At 33.4% G+C, this 21,577-nt stretch overlaps 1 protein-coding gene across 1 annotated transcript in view; it reads left to right on the top strand.

Moving 5' to 3' along the window:
* Window positions 1-21,577, top strand: part of LOC129953776 (homeobox protein homothorax) — a 332,104-nt gene that overhangs the window by 177,807 nt on the left and 132,720 nt on the right. The window contains exon 8 of the mRNA XM_056067233.1: window positions 12,578-12,628. Coding sequence (XP_055923208.1) covers window positions 12,578-12,628 — 51 coding nt within the window. The remainder of the gene's footprint in view (window positions 1-12,577; window positions 12,629-21,577) is intronic.

Genomic DNA, 21,577 nt, shown 5'->3' with positions numbered 1-21,577 from the left:
TGCATCTATTTATATATGCGCTCTGACATCGAGCAACACGCCGAGCTACAAGCTATGGATCGTCGTCGTCGTCGGTGTATCGTTGTCTTAGGGCAGCGTCGCTCGTAGTCGTCGTCGTTGTCGTTGTCGACATCGAACAGAATGCTGCTGATGTTGTCGACAACCGGCCCTGCCGGCCGGCAACACCATTCAGCTGATGTGTGATGGGGGATATACGAGTATCTACACCATTCCACTCTTGTTAAGTGCCTTCCTGTTTGATATTTCTTCCCTCCACCCCTCCGTCCAACCATCACATACTATATACCCACCCACCGCCTCTCCTTTGCCCAACCCTCATATAATAGTGCATGTCTATTGGATTAATCTTAAAATAGAGCTCATACACAAAACACAATTGAAAATTTCAAATCATTATGGTTGAATTGCGTTTTTCATTTCGTTTTCGAATCAAAATATCTATGCTCCACAATTCTACATTATTAACATAGATACGAGTATATTTTAGAGTTTTACAAATAGCAAGGTATTCCAAAGTGCATGCGATACTTTTGTATCTTTGTATCTATCAACAAAACATATGATATTCGAGGCTATATGTTATAAAGTAAAGTATACTTACACACACCGACAAACAGACGGACAGACGGACATACAGACAGACAGACATAACATGCAACACAGCACGCTATATTAATTAGCATTTAAATTAATTTCAACTCATTTGTCCGAACATAGATTTGCACTTTTATTATAAACTTTTTTTGCTTCGGAATTTAAACAAAAACAAATATAACCATTTTTGGAAGTGACAAGTTGATTGTTTTTTTTTATTTTGTTTTATTTAAAAATTCTTTTTCTTGTATTTTTTTTGTTTTAATTTATTTTGTATAAATGATCTGTTTTGGTTAATTTGAAATGCCAAGTTGAATATGGCGATGGAATGTAGAATCATTTGATAGAAAATATGCAACAAGAATGCTGATACCTCCAAAATTGCAATGGTTTCTAATGTTAAAGTGGGGTTTGAGCTTATGGCTTTTAGAGATAAGTCTCTTGGGGAAATATTCTAACTTGAAAGTACAGACTAATAACCCAAATCATAGCTTTTAAATGATCTGCAACAAAATAAGTCTTTTTAGATGCAAAAAAACTTACTTACTTACTTAAGGTGGATGGCGCTACAGTCGTGTGTGAACTAGAGCCCCACCAAACATACTTCTCTATTAAGCTCGGTCCCTAGTTAGATGTCTCCAGTTGTGCACTCCATACTTCGATGAGGTCACTTTTCACTTGTGTGCGCCTCCTGATCAACGGCCTTGTTCTACTGCGCTGTCTTATCTGCGTGGATTTCAAGACTTCCTGGGCCGAAGCATTAATTTCCATGTGCTCTTCATAACCAAGCTATCTCAGTTGATGGGCTTTTATTCTTTTGGCTAAGTCAGCGATTTAGATTTACAGCCAGTGGACGAATTTTCGAAATAAAATTGGTCCTTCGACCCGGATGAACCAGCGACCTATGCACTTTTCTTTTTAGTTTTTAACTTTTAAAGCGTGTGGTTTTCTTAAGTAATTCCCTTACACATTTTGGTATAATAATTTCCTTTATATCCTTTAATAAACTGAGCTTTAGAAAAAGGCATGAAGTTTAATAAGTAAAAATTCTTAAAAAAACAAACTTCTCTCTACAAAATTCTCATATCACAAAGAGCTCTACAAGATAGTTAATCAAAATAGAAAGGCTCTTCAAGTCTAGTTAGAATGGGAAAACCTCTAGGCTTAGTTATGTCCCGCTGAGGAAGAAGATACAAATAAAACATTTCCCATCTAAGATCTATAATAAGCTGTGAGAATACGATGAGAAAAGTACACATTTAATATACGATTGATTCTTCTTCTTCTTCTCAGATGATGATGATGATGCGACTTCATTCTGATCTCGTTAAATTGAAGCTAATTTTTGCCACGTTTATGAAGTGTGCAAACAAGCGATAAATATTTATGATGATCACATCTGAAAAGAAAAAAAAAACGTCATCTTTTCGTTATGTATTTTTGTATCTGTTTGTTGCTTGGTGTCTGGTTTATTATCCCGTCAATATCAATCTGTATCTACGTAAATGTGTATGAAAGTTTTTGAAGCACCAACAGGAAGAAGACACACAGTGAGCCTCATTCATGCAATTTCCTCTAACATCGCATCCATAACATAACATAACATAACATAACATAATATCCCAAGCGAAGAAATGATGGGATGTTAATCTTTATGCTTCAGATGCATGTTTGTACTACTGCTTCACAATTTCTACCGCACTTTAAGATACATACATACATATATATGTGTATCCTCTTTGATGGGATATGAAGTATTATATCTTTCTCTCTATGAAAATGGGATGAAGAACAAGAAGATTCTTCTTCGTTTTTTCTTATTTTTCTGCCTGTTTCATCTTCATCGTCATCGTCAAAGTATCTTCGTCGTCATAGCCATCGTCACTCTGGTTAATATCAAAAACAGTGAGTGATATAGCATATAATCGTTGTAATAAACATAAAAATAATCATAAAAAAAAGTTACTCAATGTTGTCTGTGGGATGCTTGCATGCGAGATGTTCTTCAGTTCTTGAGCCCTCTGAGGTTCTTTTATTTTTTTTGTCTTGGCCTTCTTTCTCTCCCTCGGTGTTATTTTTATAAGTACATAATATAGAGGTTATGGTGTGAAAGCTGTTTTAAGGTTGTAAAATTTAAGCAAGTTCAGTTGAAACAGATGAAAATTCAGATTCTTACATTTTTATAAGCATATTGTTAAAGAAACAGATTATAAAACTTATTCTTTTCTTCTTCTAAAAAAAGCTATAGGGGGAGGTTTCTGTTACTTTTAAGGATTTGAGAAACTTTTGAACTTCTGACTTCTGGACAGTAAAAAAGGGACTTATTGGACATTCACAATAAAGTATTAAGGCTTTACAGCATCAAAAGAACATCAAATAATCAATGTTTTAGAAATAATTGAAAAAAACCGGATCTCATTTTAATATTAAAACACTAGTATTTTTTAAAGAAAATCTTGTGGACAATTATGACGATATCAGCCAATTTTCCGAAATGATTACGATTACAGCAAAATACTTCTTCCAATGAATTTTCTATGGTGATTTCGTAGCTGTTTGTCTTCGATAACTTCACGAACTCAATCTGTAAGGTCTTTCAAAAGAAAAAGGTAAAAATACTGATCAACTTTTCGAGAAATAACCCGAACAATAATCTGTTATTAAAAAAGTTGTTTCTTGTCGAAAAATGAACATTCGTTAATATATTCTAATATCAGATAGTTAAGAGAATACAAAAACCTTTTAATAATCATTCTTGAATTTTTTTTCGCAAAAACTCGGCTTTTAACGGAGCCTCCGAACTGAAAATAGTCCTCATCACTGAATTATTGATGAAAGCATGTAGAATTTGAAGGATCACCAGCGAAGATAAAATGTTCATTTCTAGATCGACCTATTTCAGTGCAAAATACTGTGCAGTTCGCTTTTGAACAACCTTTTTCGAAAAATTGACGAAATCGATTTCTTCACATCTTTTGCTTGTCCCAACAATATAAATTTGTCACTTTGGGCGCACAAGAAGGTTTAAAACTGTCACTATTTTTATATTGAGTTTTAACAACTTCAATCGGTTGTTAAACACTAAATTGTGTTCTTCAAATGTCAAAAGATGACAAAGGAGTCAACTGCCCAAATAGTGGACTATTCAAAATGAAACTTGTTATTGGATAACACTTAAGTAAAGAAATACTGACATTTTGCATCCATTTTAATGTAGTGATGAATTTATTAAAATTCCAAAACAACTTATTTTTACCAAATTAAAAAAAAGGACATTTTAATTATTCAAAGAAACCATTCGACTTGTGATCGCATCGATAACATTTTATTTCGAAGTTATCTTGATATTGTCTTCCTTTCTCAGTTACCATATACACCATCCTACAAGACGAGTGACTTCCAGTAAATATAAGCTCATCAAAAAATTTGTATGACGATGCAAAAATATTTCTCATTTTATCTTTAAAATTGATCTTCACCAAGGACTTGATTTGTTTTCTTTTTTTTTGGAGATTCTTTATATAATTTTTAAGTCAAACTTAAATCAAGACAAATTGGTGGATGGGTTTTCGTGTTGATTCTCTCTGTCCACTTGCATCAAGAAGTGCAATACGATCTTCATTAAGATCTCTGAAATATTATATTCCCAACACTCAGGGACATATCGTACTCCAACATACATAAGTTATGGAATCATCATCAGCATCAACATCAACATTCATTGGAATGGGTTTAAAGTTATTCTAAGAAAACATCTCAAGTTATTTCGAAACAGCAAACCTGCATCAACAACAACATAAGTAAAAATCATATAAATTTTGTACAACATATTTTTTCAGATGTTCAAAAATCATGTGTTGTTTTTCCCATTCTGAAGATTGTGGTAGGTAAAGAGGTATGGAAGATTTATCTTAGTATCCGATCTTTTGGTCACCAAAAACATTGGATTTTGTCTTGTTTTGTTCATTGACGATGATGATGTTGATGATGATGGTTATTTTTCTCATGATGTGTGTCTTCTATAATTTTCGGATATTTTATATCAATTCCAATGTCACAACATTAACATCGTAGTATGTATGCGGTAGGTGCTGAGGGGGAAGGGGATGGGTATTTATACATGTTTGCAATTTGATGGATGGTACAACCAACATCTTAATTCTTGAACTTTTTGAAGTTTTTTTTTCTTTTTTTAATTTAATTTCATCTCTGAGTTATTTATTTTTGAACATAAATATATTTTTTTTTCTGAGACGACCTTCATACATTTTTAGTTAAAGAAATTATGCGATTTTTGTCATATGTTTTCTTGATGTTGTTTTTTTATAAGCGATATTTTTATTTCATCATTTACAAACTTGTCATTTAATTGAATTTTTCTATGTAGTTTTTGACCTAGAAACGGTGATAGGCGAGTATCTACAATTTTTTAACTTTTCTGATAACTGCACAATTATCATTTCCTACAACCTTTAAACTTTTATTCTTCATATTTAAAAATAAAAATTCTTGTACAAAATATACATTGGTCCTTCGAGCCGGATTTGCAGATTTCCCATGTTTAGGCCCGTGAGAGTATTTACTAGTCAGGGTAGCGAGTACATGAAGGATTGGATCAGTTCCTCCTCTAGAATGACAATAAGACATATTTAGGCGCTGAAATATTCATACGGATTGACAGAGGAAAGATTATTTGCACTGGGATGTGCACCTGTCACAAAATGTTGCACATTTTTTAAGACTTTCTCCTAGAATTGTTCATTTATTACAAAATTTATTTTAACTATAAAACTTTAATCTAAAAGGTAAACCGTTCTTAAAATTCTGCAATTCGAAATTAAGTGTCAAATTTTATGCTCAAGGCTCGCAATCAGTTAAGACCCCTCGAGTATTTTAACAATCCTGCCTCGGTAGCGGCCTCATATTCAAATATGGTTGAAAAACGAAACAAAATTATTCTACAGTATTTTAAATTACATTTGAAGGTTTATGACAAAATGGACAACACTTTGTTCAAGTGGCTAGCACTAGCAATTAAAAGCAGGATCCGAATTCATATTTTTGGTCTCCGATTGAAGATCATGACTTGGACGAAATGGTTTCAACAACATTAAACAAAAATCCACGTAATACGACCACGACAATCATGAGTATATTGCGTTTGAGAAGCTGGCTGGTCGCTTATTTTTAGTGACGTTAATTGACCATCAAAATTGCATGATTTCTGATATGTTTTAATATTTTTCTTTAGACACTTAAAAAAGTGTCATGACCGATATACCGTTATCTTCTATCGTTACATTACTAGAACCGTATGCTGTAAGTTTGTCCACTACGGCGATTTTGCATATGATAAAATTTGTATCAATAATGATCCCTGTGCAGTTTTTGCCGGAACTTGGAAAACATGGTCCTGTTTTGGATAGGAATATTGCACACAATAAACAAAACTTCCGATACTAGGCAACAGAAAACCCTAAGAAATTCATCAAATACCACTTCACAGCCCTTATGTGACAGTTTGGTGTGTTGTTGCTGAGTTTGGTGTGTTAGGTTCGTATTTTTTCGAAAAAAATGCGCAAAAAGTTACAGTTGATGCGGATCGCTACTATCACATGATTGAGACCTTCCTCCAACCAAATTTAAATCAGTTTACTAGGAACCTCAAAGAAGTCTGGTTCCAACAAGATGGAGCCGCAGCACACACTTCACGGCGTTCACTAACCATTTTGAAAGAAATGTTGCCAGGGTATCTTCTTTCTTTGCGAGGAGACATTACCTGGCCACCAATGTCACTCGATTTATCTCATTGTGATTTTTTTCTTTGGGGACATTTAAAAGTAGAAGTCTGCAATCATCGCCCAACATCTTTGGAAGCACTTAAGGAGGCAATCACTCAGGAAGTGGCAGCCATTACACTATAAATGACTCGATGAGCGATGGAAAACTTCCAGAAAAGGCTTCGTAAAAGTATTAATAATAGAGAAAAATATTTAGCGGATATAATTTTTAAAACTTAGTAATTATTTTATTTAATGTACAATGGCATATTTTTTAATTTAAAAAAATCACTAAAATTTGTCTGTTAAATTGTTTATTTATTTGTCATTGCCTTTTAAAATACGGGGAGATCTTTTTGCTGGACCTATATCTTGAAACCTTAAGAGACTGACGATATAAATAAAGTTGAAACTAACATCCACAAAATGGTGTGAGCTGGTATGCCGCAGGGATCCGTTTTGTCTCCGTCACTTTTTTCTTATATTTGTGAATTATGTGTTTTTTAAAATTTCTATTCCTTAGTTGGTTCGCCGACAACAGTACTTGCTTAATGTAAGGGTTTTTCAAAGAATGCAGCATAAGTAATGTGTACCCCTTTTAGACTGGCTAAAACGTATATTAAAGTCTGAAAGCAGTCAATTTCTTTCTTTTCAATAGGTTCAAAAGCTTCAAGTAAATCCTGATATTAGAAAATATATTTGATGTAACACTTCGACAATGTTACTAAACTTTTGTTTTTTTTTTTTATTAAGTTGATGTTGCTGGTTTTAGAAATCCACAAACCATGATATTTGCTTATCTGACAGTTTATCTCTTTCTGAAGCCACTGAACTACAATATTTAATCAAAAATCAAATTGTACCAACATTTTAAAACGTTGAAGATTGAGATGATTCAAAGACTCTAATCAAAATACACTTGCTGCCTTTATCAAAAGGCCTGTGTATATTCCTCAACACATTATTTTGATAATTAACTTGCTTTATTGATGGCTCCCAAAACAAATAACCAAATTAAGATGTTTTGAGAAAGAAAAAATGTAAAGCAAATTATAATAACTCAAATAAATTACCAAATACACTTAAGAAAGTTACAAAAATAAAAAATGAGATGTAATGTCAAAGAACATAACGCTTGACATTATCATAAGTTGTTTCTTTTCGATATATATATTTTTTTAATCACAACAAAATATAAAATTTAAACAAAAAACAAATTTCAACGAATTAAAATGTCAAAAACCAAAACCCAAAAAAAAAAAAAAATACAACACCAAAAATGTCTAATAACTGTCACAATTTGTGGCTATGTTATTGCGTTGAAATCAATTTAATTACAAATACACATAATTTTCCATGACATTTTTATCGTCTTAAAGGCCACACATTTTTTTATGCATATATATTCATATGTATCTTCAAAAACTAAATTAACAACAAAATAAATAAAAAAAAAAAAACAACTCCAATCCATATCTTTTGGTCATTAGTCTTTTGGGAGAGTGTGGCTGGATTTGGGTAATTCAAAAAACACATTAAAGCAAGTTCATTGCATATTTTAAGTTCATTTTTGTTCGAATTTTTAAATAAAATTCTAATAAATAACTTTAAGTTGTTTTTTAGTTGATTTCTTTTGAATGAAAACAAAAAATTCAAAGATTGAGGTTTTTTTTTTTTTTTGGTTTTCTGAATTCACCTGAAATTAAAACTGATTTGATTGAATAAAAATCAAACAACAAAGGAAGGACGATCTGGTTTCTGTTTTTGGTTTTGGTTTTTGGATTAATTTTAATTTTTGTTTTGTTAATCGAACGAACGAACGTTGATGATGATGATGATAATTATAATAATATTCCCCTGGACAAAAAAAAAGTTCAAGATTTACATTGAAACGCTTTTTAAACGTTTAAAAGGTGCTGATGAATAATCTACATGCACATAAAGCCGTCGACTTGAATTGCTGATTTTATTGATATCAAAAATTAAACAAAAATAAATATACACTTAAAAATAAAAGCCAATCAAGCAGATTTGTTTATTCATACAAAATCCAAAATCTTAAGGTTATAAATTAAGTTTAAAGTTTTTTTTGTTAATTTTTCTCCATCATCATAAGTTCGATACTTTTAAAACCTACCTACCTACTTAATACCTATAGATAGATACATTATAAGTCAGACTTTAAGATAAAATTTAAATCACCGAAATTAGCTTTGAATCAATGCGATGCTAATTTGATCGTATCTATTGTGTCCATTGTGTCCAAATAAAACAACAGAAAAGTAACAAACATGAAGTTTTTAAAATTTAAGAGTACGGTTTGTTGTTAGATTGAAAAATTGGTGATTAGAAATGTCAGTTTGATGGGATCTTTCAGGTGGGTAGATACAGATACATATTATATAGAGATATTTGTATCTTTGAAGTTCATAAATAAAGTATCCTTGAATATAATTTGCACTGCATTGACTTTTGTGTTTTTTCTGTTATTTTTTTTCTGTAAGATTTCCAAACGATAATATAACGAATTGAAATTCAAATTAAAAACACCATTGAAAAATGTGTTTTTCGATAAATCAGGTGCTATTTAGATATAAAGATCTTTAAGGTGGTAGTTATTTATTAAGTTTACATGTAGATAAAGTTATTTTTTTTAAGTTTTTATGGAAGAACTTTATGTGGATCGTGAGAAGAAACAAAATACCAAGAATCTACATAATTGACGATTTTTAAAGCACTTTCTATAAAATTGAGTCATTTTAAATTCTTTTCAAGTTCCGCGTATGGAAATTGATGACTCTTTTAGGTAGATTTTAAATAATTTGAGGTCGAAGATTGTTGACTCATGATGACTATGATAATGACTCATAAAATGGTTAAACAAAATTTCTAAATAAATACCAATTTATGTGTCTTATTGGTCATGCGATGTTTTCTATGTTTTTTTTTATGTCGGATTTTTGGAACTAGAGCTTTAAAATCCATTTAAATTCAAAATGTGAACAAATGCATTCAAGTTAAAAAACCTAAGAACATTGCAAGCCTAAAATCATAAGTATAGAGTTTTTTCAATTAGAGGTTTCATCTTGATTTGACTGTTTTGGAAGAAAAATTCTTCACCATGATATTTTTCGAAGTTTATATCACAACTTACTACTTGTAATTTTTCACTATAAGCTTTTCACAAGTCGTTAATTTAGCAGTAATGTTGTTTTATAATTTATTAGTCGAAAATTGCTCTGTGCGAAATTTTCTATGTTTTTCCACTTCATATAAATAACTCTAAAAATGTGCGTTTAACAACGTTTAGAAAATAAATTGGAAGCTTAGAAAAAAACATAGCACATAAAACATAGATATTGTAGAAAATATAGATCCTTATTAAAAATTATTAAAAAATAATTAAGAGTTATTTGCTACCAAGAACGATTTACCTACATTTGTGTGGATTTATATGAAATTTAAATAAAATTCCTTTAAAATATGGTAGTGCTTGTTTAAGATTCTTAAACACTTTTTAATTAAAGAAGATAAGGGAAGAAAAGTAAGTCAAAAACATAGAATCAGAAAATTTAAATAGGTACAACTTACTAAAGAATTAAAAACAAAGTGTTGGCAGTTTTGAACCTTTCTTAATAGCTCATTAATTTCATAGCAGTTGAACTTATAAAAACAAAAACATAGAATTTATAATTTGAAACTATCTTCGCTAATTTTACTATCACATATTTGATAGCAACAGAGAGGATTAAATTTTACGTCTGTAGAAAAAAAGGCTCAACTTCAAGAGTTTCTCCTTCAAGAAACAAGTAAACCTATACTTAAAAAAAAAATATTATAATCATTCAACAACATAATGACTCTATTTGCTATAAGCTCTCTCATCTGACCATAACTAAAAAACTAACCAACAAAACCTACAACATTTCCCAGATATATGAACTGCCATTATGTCGTTTTACCATCTTTGACACTGAATGCACTATTAGCGTACTCTTACTGACTTCATAAAATAATAATAATTGAATATAGTAGCCTTACAAAAAAAATACAAGCACCACCATAAAGATTCTATACACAGATACCTTACCTACTCATATAACCATTTATGGTTGGTGGTAAATAAAAATATTACCAATAAAACCTAACCAACAACCTATACCTCTACGACTTTATCTATCTAACCTATACTATATGCAACTTTAATTAAGTTGACTGCCTCTGGACGATTTCAAAAAGTGTGTACATATGAATATAGGATACAGCTCATAGAGTTGATAGGTTTAAACACTCCTCGCTTGTTGGCATTGCCATCCAGTGTGCGATGCATGCCTTTGGATGCAGCATCAAACCCATAATCATCATAAATCATTTTTACAATTTAAAATTTAAAATTGTCCTAGTCGCACTCAATAAACAAAACGACATGATCTCTTCTCCATCATCATTTCATTGCAGCATCGGATCCACTCAATATATCAGGACTCGAAACAAAGTATCTATAGGTACTCTACTCATATAAATTCACACAAAAAAAAGCTATAAGATACTTTGTTCAAGTCGGTAAGGAGTTGGAGTTTAAGTTGAAGTTGTGTTGATGATGAGGATGATGATGGGTTCCCGCCATGCAAGCGATGATGATGATGATGAAAAATCAAACGGGCTCAGGGAATTCCATTACTACACTTTCCCAAACTGATGTTTATAACACCTTTCTGGATGCGCGCAATTAAATGTCGCGATCCAAATATGGCATCCGATTTATTTATCACCTGTCTGGCTGTTGTCGCGCGATGTCTTGTGTCTTTTCCGTCCGTCCGTCCGTTCGTTCTCTCCTTTCGCCATCACTAACATCATCTTCATCATCATCTTCATCCATCGCTAACAGAGTGAGTCTTTTATAATCTGTGAGGCACGTACAATAACTGCCACCACCAAACTCTCCCAATCATCGCGAAGACACTCTTTTATTTTGGAACAAAAAAGGAAATCATCAGCGCTAAATTGTATCAAAAACCTTCTTATTTTTTGTTGTTCCTTTTATTTCTCAAATCGATCTCCAATGTTGCTCCACTTGCGCTTAACTTGAAGCCACAGTTGGGAGTTGTGAAGTGATGTATCTGGAACCTCTTTATAGAATCAAAAACCAATCCAGTTCGAGGTGTAAACTTTTCTCCAGCAATTAACAAATTATTTCCTTACAATTTAAAGTCCCGCATGTGATTGGGTTTGTTTTGTATACTTTTTGACATCAGCGAGAAGTCCTTATCCAAGCTGCGCGCACCCAACTCGAACAGGTAGATATTTTTTGATTCTGCACTCAGACGAAAGACACACATCTAAAAAAAGAAACCTGTATCTTTCATCATTTGGGAGTTATTCAGAGCACAAAATTGTATCACATTTAATGGATGGTTGAATTTGGGATTGGAAACGGACGAAACTAAAAATGAAATATTCGACAAGCCCCCGAAAGATACATCGCCAAAAAGTCATCTTGCATCAAATTCTCTCAGTATTTTTGTTAGAAAGACACCGAAATGGATAAAAAACAAATCAAAAATCCTTTTCAGCTTAAATTGAGTACCAGTTGAGAAAGAAAACAAAAAACAAAAACCAAGTCCAAGAACTATCCAACAAACCACCACAAATCCTGCATTTAAACCAAAATCGGGAAGGAACATCCACAGTGACTCTTTTAAGATATGCTTTACCTTTATTTCTGATGCTACTCCACCTTCAATCCTTTGGCTTGATGTTGTTTTGTTTCATCGTCATCTTCATCTTTTTTTCTTAGCTTGTGGTTGATTTCATAAAATGTATAAAGATACAAATATAGAAACTTCGCATGGAATGAGAATTGCAAACTTATTAATTCCGTATCCAAAAGATACTTTTCACAAATCATTCAAGCTTATGTGAATCCTTAGTTCTGATGATTCTTTTTTTCTTCTTTCATTATCATCATCGTCGTGAACATCACCGCTCTGATGTTCAATGTTGTTTCACTTGGACTTTGAGTCTTCTTAGGTTCTTTAAAGATTTTTTTATCAAACTGATCCTTTCTGAGTAAATTTATTATATCTTTATCTGTTTATTGTTTTTTTTTCTTTTTATATTTTATGAGAATTTTTATATAACTTTATAATTAATTGAAATTTTTTCTGTTTGTTTCTTTTCAGATGGTAAGTTCTTATCATCATCACATAATCCTACAGAACTAACATATGATGGTAAGTCCCCCATTATGTTCATCCAATTAACAAAACTAAAAACAAAAATCTTTTAAAACATATTAAAAACTATAATAATAATTATCAAACTCATTAATGTAGTGTGTTGTGTGTAGAATTTCATTTATCCTCTGTTCATTAAGTTTTTTTTGAAATCTCTCTCTCTTAATTTTAAGTTATTTATATGCAAATTATGGTAAACGGAATATATCAGGAGAATTGATCCTAAAAAAAGGAAACTTTGAACATAAAGAAATCATAACAGCTCAGCTTTGAATTTCATGAAGAATTGATATGGATCTTGAAAAGAGTTCAAATTGCTGATATCAAGTTTGAATCTCGAAGAATTGTTCATACAATATTTTCTCAGAAAAATGTTTAAGCCTCAAGCTTGAAATTCAAGGTCAAGAAAATTGATGCTAAAAATAATTTGTATGCATGGGACTTAATCCAACTTAAAAGCTTTGCTCCCAATTGATATTGTTCTTGAAAAAAGTTCAAATTGCTGATTCAAACTTGAGAAATCTTGAAAAATTCGTCATACAATGTTTTTTCAGAAAGTTACAATTCAATATCAGCAGAGTTGATCCTAAAAACGACTCTTAATAAAATAAAACATAAAACTTAAATTTTGTTTCCAATTTTATGGGAAATTGATATTGATCTTGTAAAAGTTCCAATTACTGATTCAAACTCGAGGAATAACGAAAAATTCTTCACACAATTCTACGTTTTAGAAATTTATGAGAGCCTCAAACTATTAATTTACTGTTGATCGTGTGGAACTCAGCTAAAACAGTGAACATAATTCTATTTATTTAAATCTCATGCAACGAAGCTCAGGGAAATAAAAAAATGAACATTGATAAACTTTTGCTCTAAGTAGCATCGAACGCAAGACTTGGTTCGAAATTTATGAAATTTTAAAGTCAAACATTCTCTTCCCTCTTCCCTTGGAAAAAGAACCGATATTCAAATTTGTAATATGACAATTTAAATGACGAAAAATACAGACTCCTGGTTTTTTTCCAGTTTTGAGTCATGTCTTCAGTTTTTGAGCTCGAAATTTCTACCGAACCGATATTCAAATTTGTTATATAACAATTTAAATGACGAAAATACAGACTCTCCTAGAGTTTTGCAGTTTTGAATCATGTCTTCAATGTTTGAGCTCGAATCTCCTACCAAGTGTGAATATGATCTATAGGAATGGATTTGAACTTCAGTAATCAATTTCTGAGCAAGTGACTTTTGTCCAAGAATCTTCTATGGGAGTCTTTATATCAATGCTTACTTCTGCACATTCATAACTTTGCTCTTAAGAAATTTTCAATACTCGAAGCAACCAAGAAGCAACACTTCTTCAAATGATAGCCAGTCAATGTAATGTATATAAAGAATATAAGTAATTAAAAGATTCTCAATTAACGCCCCCTTGGTGGGCATTTTTCTCTCCGAGCTTAACATATTTTCAAATGAACTAAAATCCTCTTACAATTTTAAAAACAAAAAACAAAAACTCAAAAGCAATACCAGCGAACATAAATCCTGATATTTGTCTACTCTGCGTTACTTTCAAAGACTGTTTTCTGTAAAAGGGCGTAATGTTATTATCCCTTTAAGTTCAAAGTTATTTTTATGAACTTAACTCTTCTTGCAAAAAAAAAACAGCATTAAAACTAAATCGAAAAGAAAAAATGCAATAACTTGAAAGACAGACAGACATTTCTGACAGCACAAATTAACATCGCCACCGCCTTTTCTTAACTTTTTCTTCAAAAAGAAACAAGAAATATAAACCCGAAGACCGACAAACAATGCAAAAGTACAAAAGATACAAGAAAGATCGATGCATGCAAATGCATTTGTTACGTTATTTTTATGAATCCAAAAACTAAAAAAAATAAGATACAAAACTTCAAGTTCTATCTTTCTTAATATGCTAATTGCAACACTTATTGTACATATACAAGAGTACAATATATATGCGCGGTCTTTAGTGAGATTTTTTAATGAAACAAAAATGTTCCATTCGATCCGTTGTGGACTACTGTTTCTTGACAGACCGATCATTGATGGTCTGCTGTTGTAATGTGATCGTAAAACAAAAAACTAAAATTCGATCGCTTCCTTTATCTGCGGCGCGGTGGCCGTCCGGCCGGCGTAGTACTTCTAACTTCATATACTCGAAAAGTATCTCAGAAGCAGTAGTTCATCAATTTGTTACACCGTGGTTTGGCGGCAGCAATAGCAGCAGCAGCTGACGTTGGCGGCCTGCTTGGGTAATAATGTTTGAAAGACGATTTTATAATATACCGCGCTATGAAGTTAATTTATTTTCACATTTAACAGCCTAAAAGTCGTAAAAATTATTCTTAAGGATCACCTCCTCATAGTAAAAAATTTTATTTTACAACTTTTTTGTTGTAGACATACCACCTCTATTCGTGGCTTTATTACTAAGAGGGTCCTTTAATTTCTTCAAAAAGGCAGTAATGAATATAAATCAGCAAAATTTTGACTTAAGTGAAGTTGTTAAAGATTGAATTCTAAAAGTATCGAACTTGATTTTTGTCTTTGTTAAAGGAATTTGTTTATGTTCAATTTGCATAAATCAGAAGTATGAAGCATAAACTCTTTCTTTTTGAGTCTTTACTTGACTTCCCTTCCATTTTTGGGAATTTTTTTAAAAACTTTGGGAGTACCTCATCATGTCTTGAAAGTTGTCCCTGTTAAGAAAGTCAAAGTGGAAAGAAACACAGAGCTGCAAAAGCTATCCACATTCTTGAAGTGCGTCAAAAAAAAAGAATCTTTATTTTTGATTGTACTCAAAAGTTAACTTGTAAGAATTGCTACACATTCTTGAAGTTCGGTAGAAAAAGAATCAGTATTTTTGCCAGTACTCTGGTAGGCATTGCCGGTGTACTGGAGTAAAGTCTTGTCCATTTCAAAAGTGCTCTCAAAAACATGTTAACAATCTTAAACTCATTTTCGAAAATTCCAAAATCTAAGTTTTTAAACATTGCGTAGTATCTGTCTTCATTTTTCGCCGTTTATTAATTTAAAAACACCAAAGTTTTGTGTTCATACATTAGGGAAATGATTTTGGAGCAAGCCAAAAATTCCGGGAGTCTCTCATTATATTTTAAAATCCTCCTGGCTGATGGAAACCAGTAGGTACCGTAAAGGCGAAAGGTGTCGAACATTGACGTGTAATGAAAATGAGAACTGGAATTGATACACATTCTTGAAGTACGGTAAAAAAAGGAATAACTGATTTTGCCAGTACTCAATAGTACAGTGGTAGGCATTGCCAGTTTACCCATGAGTAAGGTCTTGTTCATTTCAAAAGTGTCTCAAGGACAGGTTAACAATCTTAAACTCATTTTCGAAAATGCGAAAATCTAAATTTTCAATAATTTCTAAGCATCCCAAATATATTCACCTATATCTTTCACCATTTATTAATTTTAAAATACCAAATTTGTACACACATTAAAAACAAAAATTGGAGCAAGCCAAAAAATTCCGGGAGTCCCTCATCATAACTTGAAAGTCCTCCCTTCAGATGTAAACCTATACATTATAGGCGAAACGTGTCGATCGCAAAAATTATAACTTTCAAACATATTTTTTATTAGTTATACATTTTGTGTACCTATTTGCTTATCTAGATACATCATTAAGAGATTATAAATTCATTAAAAAGGGCTTCATCAGCACAAAAGACGTATATCCATGGGGCCGTGGTGCGTTGCGTCGTCGCCGTCACCGTTGTTTGGTCGCCTTTGAGCAGAGTCTAAATGAAAAGACCTTTTGTAGGCGTAAATGCTCACGTAGCAAGCGCGGTAGCTATAATCAGCACCCGAACGGGATGTGGCTGGGTATGGTTCTCTGACAGGAGTCCATCATCATCATCATCTTGATCATCGTCGTCATCGTGGTCGTATAGTCGTTGTTGGTCATCGAAGGTGGAAAATCCATCAAAGTGAATGGGTCAACCACCCAAAACTCATCAAATATCGACAGACGAAGATGACGACGACGACGTCGAAGACTACGACGACAATATAAGGACAACGATGACGGTAGCGGTATAGCGGTTTGCTTTTAGGAAGTTTTGATGTGGTTCGCAATCGCCTTCGCCTTGCCGTCTTCTGTTTGTATCTTGTCTTTACTTTTTGAAAAAAATGGAAACAGCCTCCAAGTTGGTTTTCGTATACAAAAAAGGAAGTCCAACGAACGACTGACCCTTCACAAGAGAATCTCGATTTTTGATCGATTAATATATTGCCAGACGCATTGAGGCACACGTTCTCATCTCAAAGAGATGGTTTTTAAAAAAAATATGGAAGTCACCTTCCTTTTTTTCCTCATTGGTTTTTTGAAAAGAAATTTTGGTGGAATTATTAATTTTGTTGACGAAAATCCGAAATAATTTAAAATTAGTCGTGGTCCACGGTCTTCGGATATGTCTGCTTCTCTGCTTTCTGTCTGTTCAATAATTTTAGACCAGCAGCTGATATGTGTGTTCTAGAAGGACTTGAAGGTCCTATATACCTCCCTAGAATACAATTTGGCGCGAAACATCATGGAAGCACGTCCGATCAGATTACGTTTCAAAAAGGCTGCCTACTTGTGTTTTGCTGCAGTGTTACTTGATTTCTTCTGTCCGAAGTACGGCTTCACTGAGCGGCGGCGGGACGGTGGAAAAAAAGCCTCTGCGAGCTTAATGAAAATTGATGAAATGTGCAGCTATCGCCGACCCTATCGATGCATCATTGGAAGTAATTAATTGGATATTTGTGCGGTGTACCTATGTATACACATATAAAAGAGGTATGCGAGCTGAGAAGATAATTAATATTAGCGTTGGGGAAGAATTATGAGGAAGTGACTTCTGTTTTTCAAAGTGCAGGATATTATTATGTGAACATAAAAAGGTGTGGTGATGCTGATGTTTTTTAACTTTGCTCCTTCGAATCTTCGTCATATGTCGGAGATGAGTGTTTAAGATCTTTTACAAGTTTGATAGGATGGGATAGGATAGGGATGTTACAAATATTATATTGATTCTTTGTGACTAAGTGTTGTTGGCATTGTACGAGGCTTGAGTTAAAGATGTTATTTATGTGGAAACCATTATTTTCTAGCTTGTTATGTTGATTAGGAAAATAAAAAGCTAGGTATGTATTTCATCTAACTTTTTTACTACTAAGAAGCTTAATAGTTAGAAGACATTGATTTGAAATATATCATCTATTAAGTCGAAGATATTAGAGAAAAAGAATGTATTGACATGAGAAGTCCTGATACAAATTTGGAAACTGTTTCCTTAGCGTTCCACTGTTTGATGTCGGTTTTAGGCTCGAAAGAATTTTTCGAAAATGAGTTTGATGAAATGGATTAAGCTATTAATGTTGTTTTATGAAATTGGAAGATTTGATAAAAATAGTTTACTCTCCACATTATTTCCAGAAGAGGTGATAACAACTGGCCACCAATATCTTGTGTTGACTTCATTGCGTTTTCGAAGCATTAAATTCCACGCGGTTTTTATTACCCATTGAACAATGCTGTTTAGGTCGGAATTTAATGAGCTTATCATATTTTGTCGTTGCAGTTCCACATCCGAAGGAGAGTGATGTGAGTCTGAAAACGAATATGAAAAGCTAAGAGTACTTTCGTCAGCGAAACAATGAATTGTTTGTATTGTTATTGAGAAAGAGTGTTGAAAATAGATCAGAGCTCTTGGGTACACCAGCATTTATTTTATGGTTTTCAGACTTGAATCTATCCAATACTACAGTACGGTTGGCTTTATATCAACGGAAACTTACCTCTTTGGCCCTAATAACCTCTTAACAGCTCGCATCAAATCATGCGTTTTCCTTGGGTCTGATTATTTTAACCTGTTAGGTATAAAAGTTCTCATTCTCTGGAGAATTAAAATTGTGATCATATCAGCGCTGGCGTCAACGTCACTATCGATTAAGCATAGTGGCCAGTTAAAGATCCTGAAGTTATTATTGAGACAGTCCCAGTTGGCTTTCTCGTATTGCCAAACGGTTCTCTTAGGAGCTCCTTCTTCAACTGAACAGTTTTGACACGAGAAAATTGCTGATGTAACACAATGGTCAGATGTGCCTAGAGGAGATAGAACACTAACAATGTACTTATCAGCGCCAGAGGTCAGAAGCAAGTCAAAAGTGTTTTCTGCTCGACATTCAACGTCCGATGTTCTGGTGGATTCGTTGACCAACTGAGTAAGGTAGTTCAAATCAGCGAAGATTTCTGCACACACTCCATCGGGTGTTGTCTGGCCTGAATGTTGAAGCCATGAAGAATTGTGTACATTGAAATCGCCCTTAACAAGGATTTAAGTGCAAGGATTGTTTTTTTTTGGGTGGCGCAAAAGTCCGTTCAGAACTAGGGCCTGGTGACTTACAACTCTCAACCATTCCTGTGTGCGAGTAATGTTGTCAGAAATGGAGGGGACCTACAATTTATATGCCGAATCCGAACGGCCAATTTGAGAAAGCATTTTTTCATGACAAGAGTTACTCTTGGAGAATTTGTCAATTCAAGAGGTAGTACCCGTTAAAAGACTTTAGATGGCATAGGCAGGGATCGAACCCAAGACCTCTGGCATGACAGTCCAACGCACTAACCATCATGCCACGGGTACTACAAGTGCGAGGATAAGACGAAACAATTCTTTGGATAGAATCAGACAAAGCATCAAATTCACAGGAAGTTGATACTCTGTCTAAATTTGGGCTTCGATAAATTAAGCAGTAGTAAATGATTTGCTTATTTATAAATGTCAGAACATTGCGTTTTGAATTCTCAAAAACAAGCATTTTTTTCAACAAAGAACTGTTATTGAGTTTTTGGCTACAATTCATATTTTAAATGGTGCTTCGCCGTATTTCTAAGGCTGACAAATATATAATACCTTACAGATCACTATCTCAATTTGTTTTCGGCAAAATTCAGTTATGCCTACGTCTGTGCCCAATTATAAAAGAAAAACATGCTTTGGGTGATTCCAAACCAGAAAGACTTTAAAACTATTAAATCATCCAAAAAATGTAGTTATATCTTCTTATATTCTTCCTAGCGTGCCTATTTACCAAAACAACAGACGTATTCATCATTTAAAATTCTTCTTTCAAGAACAAGAAATGTAAAAAAAGTCTAATGAAGTATGATCACCTAAAGCATCATAATACCGACCCCCATAGATATACATATGTACTTTCCATTCTCGTCCTAATTGTATAAGTATATTTATCGGAACAAAGACCTCAATACCCACCAGACATAGCTTGCGCCCTCATAACCCAGATCTGTCAGAAACGGAAAATGACATAAAACATACCCCTCAAGCACATAATTTGTTAAAAAAAAAAATACAGACCACTGAGCCTCTGAAAACAAATATCCGACAAGTAGTAATGTTTCCAAGGTCGTTGACCATAAATACCACCATAGTCATCATCATCATCATCGTCGTCATGATATATCTATAGATATCAGGGCGAGACTGACCAGACCAGGCCAGACTGCTTCAGTGCTTTTTATTTTGTTTGTTCTCGACTCGAAAACAAATGGAAACTGTCTAAGTCAGACTTTTTTTGACATATTACGTTCAATTTTTCTCTCCTCATTCTTACTTCTCTCTCTCTCTCCCTCTCTCTTGGACCAATCTGTATAGCTTTGGTCTCGTCATCGTCTTTCAGCATACAGTAAAGAATATAGTATAATAGCCACCAGCAATAACAAACAACAACAATAAAGTCAGCCCATCTCTCACAACCACGACTGACCCATAATCTAATTTATCAATCAGTTTAAGCCCATGTTTACACTTCCTATTTTTGTGTATATACACGCGTTTTATGCCCGCAACATCATCAGCAGAAAAAGGGAGTGCGATATATTGTATTTTACCGTAGTAGATACTAGCGTAGAGGCTATATACAAACGAGCAGGCTTTTTATTTTGGTGTTGATGTATTTTTTGCAATGTCATCTTTTATTTTGACAGTTCTCCCCAGAAGAACTCGGAACAGAACAGAAAATGTAGGTAAACAGTCTGATCCATTTGTCCTGTCAAAATATAAAAAGTTTGTTGTGTGTGCTCTGTCGTATAGCCTTATAGTCGTCCGTTATTATTATTATTATTATTCAAGTGTTCCTTGACCCTAAAGATGCGTTACAGGTTTCCGCACACACAATATTCACTTTTACTTTCAGTATTAAATCGCTATATATGCATAAATGACGACGACCGACGACGACGTCGTTTATAACTGTACTGTAGCAGTAGGTACCTATACCTATACCTATACCTATACTATAACCAGCAAGCGAAAGTTCAACTTTAAATAATAGTCTGTCAGAACTGTCAAACAAGTCGGCGGGCGCTAGAATTAATGGCACTATGGGTGTCTACCGGGTTTTTCGGTGCCGCTTTATGTTGTGTGTTCTTGTTGTTGTTTTTGGTTTTGCTGGTGGTTATCCATTATATTCTCTGCTTGGCCCTTGTGCTTTCGATATTCTGTTTCTGCTGAGTATGTGTGCGCCTATTTGTAAGTGTCTGTGTGAAATGTCACATTGTTATTTATTATTATAACATTTTCAAGGTCATTAATACGAGGCTATACAAAATACCTATATAAAGGATGTCACTGACTGCTGCACACAGAATAAAATACATACATATATACGAGTAGTAACAGTTTTCAGCGACGGCGACGGCGACGGCGACGGCTACGACGACTTTCAGTTAGCTATAAAGAGGGTAAACATATTTTGGACACCTCCCCGGTGCGGTGGTGCTTTTTCCTGTCAGATTTATCACTTTGACAGGTACCACAACACACGCCATCTTTTTTTTTTTAACGGTATGTTGGTATATTGATTTTATTATGTGATATTGACT

Source organism: Eupeodes corollae, chromosome 1 (genome assembly GCF_945859685.1).
Source record: "Eupeodes corollae chromosome 1, idEupCoro1.1, whole genome shotgun sequence".
Taxonomy (NCBI): Eukaryota; Metazoa; Arthropoda; class Insecta; order Diptera; family Syrphidae; genus Eupeodes; species Eupeodes corollae.
The sequence above is the reverse complement of the archived record's forward strand: the minus strand, read 5'-3'. Positions and strand labels throughout refer to the sequence as shown.